General features: G+C 42.0%; 1 protein-coding gene across 1 annotated transcript; it reads left to right on the top strand.

The window, feature by feature from the left end:
- Nucleotides 1-3,828: 3,828 nt before the first annotated feature.
- CBY2 (chibby family member 2) lies at nt 3,829-6,770 on the top strand (the record flags this gene model as incomplete). Its single annotated transcript, XM_083855237.1, has 2 exons — nt 3,829-3,849; nt 5,748-6,770. 2 exons carry the CDS (start codon nt 3,829-3,831, stop codon nt 6,768-6,770), a joined length of 1,044 nt encoding a protein of 347 aa, XP_083711363.1.
- Between the last annotated feature and the right edge of the window lie 296 nt (nt 6,771-7,066).

The raw sequence follows: 7,066 nt of genomic DNA on the forward strand, positions 1-7,066 counted from the left end.
AATTGTCCCTGTGTACAGAAAGGCCAGAGAACTCCCCAGGGGCAATGTCAGCTCTGCTCCTGTGCCCTCAGAAGAGAAACAAGTGCACCAGTAATCATTTCTTCTAGTATTTACTCAATAGTAAGCTGTTTCAGCAACATGGAGTGCTCTGTAAATTTTGATCTGTTCAGACAGAATTAGGAGAGTGATATGGTAGCTGGGCTAGTTTTTGTTGGTGAGGCTCACAGAGGCACAACACATAGGAACAGTATTGGCAGAAAACAACTTAGAGTTGACCAGGAAACTGCACATGGGTTTTGATGATTTTTTTTTTTAAATTTATATTCATTGCTAAAGTACAAAGCAAGCAAAATGAGGATGAGATCTAAGGTGGAACAACACAAAGCCTGACATGTCTGTAAGATATCACTTACTAGCAGTAGTGAAACATTTTGCTTCACCCTGTAAACCATGTGTGTATTACAACCAGGGGCATAAATAAGAGTGCTGTGTAGGGCCTCTTTGCTGTCATGCTTTCATGTTCAAGGCACTTTACAAGGAAGAACTAAATTCTCTTGACAGCTTGCATGAGAAAGTCAGCATTCCGAACTCACTGAGAACCTGAGGAAATGATGACTTACCCAATGTCTAAAATAAAATTAGGATCAGAGGGAAGATATGAAACTAGATATTTCCAGCTTTCATTTCAGCTCTCAGCTGACCCAGTGCTGACAGGAGAATGCAGGGATGCTGATTTACACAACATTGTATGCTGTGAGGGTTACACTGGCAGCAGCACTGTGATAGTGTCCCTGGGAGGACAATCAGTCCAAATAGGTGATGACATAGGTGTATCACACAAGCCATTTATCTACCTGAAAAAAAACACAGAAAACTGATCTGGAGTTTTTCATTGCTGATTTTCACACTGCTGACCATCTCTTCCTGAGATATCACCACTTCTCCCTCCAGACACTTCACTGCTCCAGAAACTGAGAAAACATCATTTGTACTCCCTACCCAATTATTGATGTCAGGAGATGATTCAAGACCACTCAGGTATGCAAAAGTCTCTTTAGTGACTAGGTGGGATTTGCATCCAGGCTTAATGTCCTGGAGGACAATGGATGAGTGTGTGGTCAGACCACATGAACATGAACTCTGACATGAACAGAGGCTGGCATTTCAAAAGCACAGATGTGTTTGGCATGGTAGAAAGTGGCGGCAGACACTTTTGATTTTATCAAATAAAGATTTGGGAATATAGCATGCTGTTTACTAAAAAAAAACCCCACAGACAGATTATTTTGACTTGAGACACTTTACCAGATCTTCTATCCCAAAAGCAAAGGATGGAAATGGCTGACATTTACTGCAGGCACATGCCACTGTCTAATAGAAAGGAGGCTGGTATGGGGTCTTCAGGGTCCTTCTTGCAAAATCTTCATGGCAGCAGTTCATACCTTGCTCTTCCCCCTGGCTTTCAACCTGTCATGGGATGGTGACCTCTTGCACCCAGGCATGGAGCATGGAGAATATTATATGAGTATGTCTGGGATCACACCCTTCTTCCCATTGGATCCTTTCTAGAACCAGACAATCTCCAAGAAGAAGGACAGCAAAGTCAGCTGAGCAGCCTGCTATAAAGTGTGCAGGTAAGATGGAGAAAAAGTCTTTGGTTCTAATTACTATTTAATTCTTTGTATAGTGAAACATTTTAAAGAAATTGAGTGGTCTGAAGCCATGGACAAAACACTTAGCTGGCAAGTTAGTTCAAACCCTTCTTACAGAGCAGGGGTTACTTGTCTCTTGGCAGTGAGTGGAACACACTCAGCATTATTTCTGCCTTTGTAATCTTGTGAATGACACCTCAGTCCTTTTGAGAGTCCAGCTCAGAAATCAGTGTAGCTGCTATTAAAAATTCTACTGTGAGCTCTTGCAGCATTTCCAATTCTGATGTGTGCATAAACGCATCTGATAATACTCACTAAATTTTGATCCAAATGTATTGGCATTTGAATTCATAATTTTCAGCAAAAAATGACTTGGCAGAAGAACTTTACAAAACTTTAAGGAAAACACTGGATAAGAAAAACAAAGGTACACTCACTACCAGGTTAGTTCTCCATGGTTCTGGATTAAACAGGCGTTGCCTGCTGATCACTCCTGTGCTGCACTTCTCTCTATTAATTCAGTTTCTAGTCAGTTCTTAGACCTTAAAATGTTAATCGAAGGTCACTTTCCATGTTCATAGCCCCAGTTCTGCAGAAGTTCAGATTGGACTTTTCGGTCACCTCTCCTGAAAAATGCACTGGGTAGCACCCTTAAATTCCCATCTGATGGCAGGCCAAGCACAAGCAGCCCATGATAAAATCTTTTCTCTTTTGAGGGCATCTTTCTGTTTTCCTGTACAGGATCCTGGAACTCAAATAAGGAAGGATGCTCCCTGGGGAGTTGCCATAGTAACCTATGATGTCTTTTTGTTGTCTAAGATTAAACATAAGCAAGGGAGCAATTATGGAGAAGGATTTTATTCCTGAGTTTATAATTTTCATATAACACCAAAGCTGAACTGTTCCTCCAAGTTCCTAAAGCAATAGCAGTCACCTTGAGGCTGATGTCAACTTGGCAATTTTCACTGGAAAAGAAATTAAATGCTGTATTTATTATTCAAGAATCCTGATTGGAAAAAAAAAATTCTACCTCTGAAAGATGTAACAAAAAAAGAAAGACTTAATTAGAAATGTAAGGATGTGGAAATGGCTGCTACAAATAATATCTAAACCTGCAGTGTGTGAATGTCTTATATATTCTATTTTCTTCTTAACAGGGTTGAGATATAGTCTGTTCTTAAAGAAGAACTTCACTCTCACAGCGCATACAAGGAAGTGATTTTTGAACATATCTGTATCAATTCAGCAACAAGCAAAATTTGAAAATTCAGAATAAAAGCAAAATTCGTTTTAAAAGAGTGTGATGGAGAAAGAATGCGTCCAAACTGTTCTCAGTTAGGAGCATCAAAGGGAGATCGGGAAGTCCGGGTTCAGGAAAGGGCATGGGAGCCGAGCTAGCAGAGAGGTCATTTCCATGAGAAATAACCCAGAAGAGCAACGCTGGGAAAAGTCCAAGCCAGTCTGGTGAGGACAGTGGGGAAGGAGAGCAGAAGTGAGCAGCCGCCTCTGGACACACTGGCAGCAGCGAGACCCCAGCCCGGGCTGCTTCGCTTGGCTCTGGGAGAGAGAACACAGCTGGCCTGGCTGAGAAGGTGAGATGTGCTGGGTGTGTGATGCTGTGCTCCCAAACTGCCCAGCCTGGCTTGATTTGGTGGTTTCCCCACAGCTGGCTGCCTTGCCCATCCACACAGCTGCCCAGCATTTCCTGGGATTATTCAGAGATGGGGGGGAAAACATTATATGGGAGGTGTTGAAAACTTGAAGTGTCTGTCTAAAGCTTGGGTCGATGTCTCCCTGGCAGTGCAAAAGAGCTGACAGAGCCACTGTCAAGTTTAATTGTCCCCGAGATAATGTCCCTCAAAGTCGTATATATTATACATTTCTGTTTATTGTGAAAATGTGCAATCTAAACACTTTATCTGTAAGTGACTTTAACAACTGTAGCTGCTTGTCCATGAGAGGCACGTGGGGCTGGGCTTCTGATGCTGGATGTGTTCTGCATTTTCCCTGGATAATTAGGGATCTGTTCCCTCCATGGCTGATTTGCCCTCTGCCTCTTCCTACCCCACCATGTCCCCATTTTGGGGCTTTTGGGGGAAAAAATGGGGCTGGGCACCCCAACAGAATGGAATGTGTTGAAAAGCCTTGCAGGGGAAAGTGTGTAAGAGAGGGAACGATGAATGGCTCTGGATACAATGTAAGTGGAAAAAAAATGTCCAAAACAGAGTTTTTGGGGAATACCTTTTTTAGCAGAAGAATGATATTATGAAAACACAAGTCTGACATGAGATAAAGCAGCAGATGATGTGGAAGACAGCCCTAAAATTCAGAACAGTAAACAGATTGCAATAAAATCTAATGTTATTGCAAACAGACCTATATTGCAATAGCCCTCTCCTAAATGAAGGAATTTTGGATTTTAAATGAAGCAGTAATTTTATTAATGTTCGAACAAGCTTGGGAAGGGTGTGCAGGATGCATCTATGGATGTTGGCTCTCAGAAGTAACTTGGAGGAGCCCGGACATGCAGTGCTGTTTGGTGGAAATGACAGGGAAAGGGGAGAACAACAGGCTTTGAAAAGGAGAAGACAACAACAGGACAGGGGGTGCACAGTGTGATGGCAGAGCTGGAGGCTATGAAGGGGTTGTGTATGATGGTCACCCTCTGCTTAATGCTTGGAGTAGAGATATGAGGGCAAGGTTCATGAAGGCAAAACACTCCTCACAGACAGAAAGGCAGAACTAGGCTTTCCAAGGGACAGCAGGGAAGTTGGGAGACCTCAGCAGGGGAATACACCTGAGTGAAATTTGACAAGTAACTTATTTTATATTTTTTTAACTAGAAAATGCCATATTTCTGCTGTTATAAACTCTGTGCAGAAACCCTGAGAATTCCAACAATTTGGTTATAAAAAATAGTTCAACCTCAGGTCAAATAACTTCATAATGAAAATCACATAAATTTAATTTTGGTTAAAGCTGCAGAAAACAACCTTTTCTTTGGAACAAAACAATAATTTTTGATTTTTTTTCCCCCCCCATGTAAAAGACTGAAATCCTTCATTTGCCCCAGTACACTCATGGTTAGAAGGTGACTTAAGCTGTAATATTTCGGGTAGAGGAAAGGAGGGGAAAGTGTTCAACAGATAAGTCTGAGGTTTCTGTGTCTGAAATGAGAAGCATTAGAGGCTTGGCCTTGCAGTATGGATTTTAGAGATGAATTTTCTGATGATGTGAAAAAGAGGCAGATGGACTGTAGGAAAAAGATAAGCAATCACTATTGCAGGGCTAGAAAGCAAGAAAAATAACAGACCTATCAAAGGATATAAAGAGGAAGAGTGATGAGAGAAATGGGAATGAAAGGTGGAGAATTATCTATGGTTTGTGACAGCTTTTGGACCATGGTGATGGGAGCTTGTCAAAAAAACATGCAAAGAGCAACAAAGCTGTCTCGGTCCTGATGTCCCAAAGCTTTGGTTTGGAGTTTCAAATGATCTGTGCATATTGTGGATTTCAAGATCAAAAAGCAAAACTGCCACTGTTTGTGGCATCCTGTTAACACAGACTACTCACCATCAGCAAGAAAAACCTGCTCTCAAGGCCAGTTTTTTTCTATGAACCTTTAAAAATGCTTTATTTTGAAAAGTTTGTTTGTGCCTCATAACAATTTTAATGTGTTTGTGCAGCAGTCATTTGGGAGCAGGCTATTCTGAGGCAGAAAATATTCTTGCATTTTACTCCCTTACAGGTCTGTAAAAATGAGGTAGAGAGATAAAGGGTAAGTCCAGGCTTTTATAAGAAAGCTTTTAGTGCTGCCATAGTGCTGTTTTATGTAATGCAATGCAAATTTTCTCAGCTTGTATCAACTATCAGGTATCTGGTGGATTCCTTAGCTTTCAGCATCAAAGGGGCAACATGGTTAACTGTGAGAACTGATTTATTTGCTTGTTCCTGTCATTAATGTAGTTTAATTCTGATTTGGAATTTTGGCAATAAACCAAACCATTTGTGTTTCCTGTTCTTTCAGTCCTAATCAAGCTTCTCCAGCCCCACTATGTCACCTACTCCTTGACAGTGGTCAGTGGTCTCTTGTAGAAGCCTTGGAAGAAGCCTTTTCCCACAGTCCTCTTCAATTTGCTAAAGAAGGGCCAGAGGAACCAGAGCATGCAGCACACAGAGCCTGACACAGACTACATCACCCCCCAGGTGAAGCCAAGAGGTGAGATGTTTGTCTTTACTGATGGGAAATGGGTGAATGACATCTACTGCCAGCCACCCTTTCCTTCCCGCCACAAACTCTTTAGCAAGAAGGCACAGAATGAGTGGAGTGTCTGGGAGCAGAACAGAGCACTCTGGCAGGAAAACCAAGTTCTCTGGATCAAAAATAGGATGCTCTGGGAAGAAAACAAGGCACTACAATATCTCCAGTCACAGAACAAATCTGTCCAGGTAATTTACACAGATGCTACTCAGCAAAGGCTCAAGAACAAAAATAAGACTTTTCCATTCTTCCAAGAGAAGAACACAGGCTTTCAGCTCAGCCTGGGCAACAAAGCTCTCCAGGCAGTCCAGGAAAAGTATAAAATCTTTCAGGATTTTCAGCAGGAGAATAAACCACTCCCTGTTACCTGGAAAGTCCAAAAAGCCATCACAGTCCACGAAGAAAGCAAAGATGCCAGCTCAGATCTTCAGAATAACAGTGACACCATTGCAGCAGTGGAAAAGGGTAACCCTGGCCCAGTTCCCCAGCAGAAACATGAAGGTGAAAGGAAGAGCACTACTCCAACTCAGAATAAGACTGAGTCTGCCCCAAGTATGCCGGGAGAGCATGAAATCCTCCAAGTTCTCCAAGACTTATATGAGCTCCTCCACACCTTCCTGAAAATGAACCATCCTTCTGGGGAGAAACAGTGCTGCCGCAATTTCTATGATGTGAACAGATCCTTCCAAGAAGATTACAATAAACTGAAGCTGCAGCTGAGTGCTGTGAAAAAGACTGTGTCAGACATTACAGTTCAAATGGATATGCTGGAGAAGGAGATTATTGCCATCACTTCCCCCATGTATGAAGAAGCAGGGCAGAAGCTGGCAACTGAGCATCAGCTTGGAGACATGTGAAGCTTGGGGCTGAGAACTGCTAGTTCAGTTCCCAGAAAGCTTCTCTCCTTTTCCAGGAAACCTAATAAAATCCCAGTAGAGCCTGAAGACATCTGGGGAACATTGTGTCTTTCTGAAACCTTCTTGCACTACTTAGATAGATTTTATCTCCTGGTTATATGGTGTAGGTGACTGTCAGGAATTTGTCTAATGTCAGGAATCATGTTTTTCAACATTTTGTTTTCAAAGTTTCTGATAATAAGGCCTAGATTTTCAGAAGGTAATTGCCTGAGGATCTCAACTCTGATTACAGTGTG

The sequence above is a fragment of the Zosterops lateralis genome (genome assembly GCF_965231275.1).
Source record: "Zosterops lateralis genome assembly, chromosome: 2".
Taxonomy (NCBI): Eukaryota; Metazoa; Chordata; class Aves; order Passeriformes; family Zosteropidae; genus Zosterops; species Zosterops lateralis.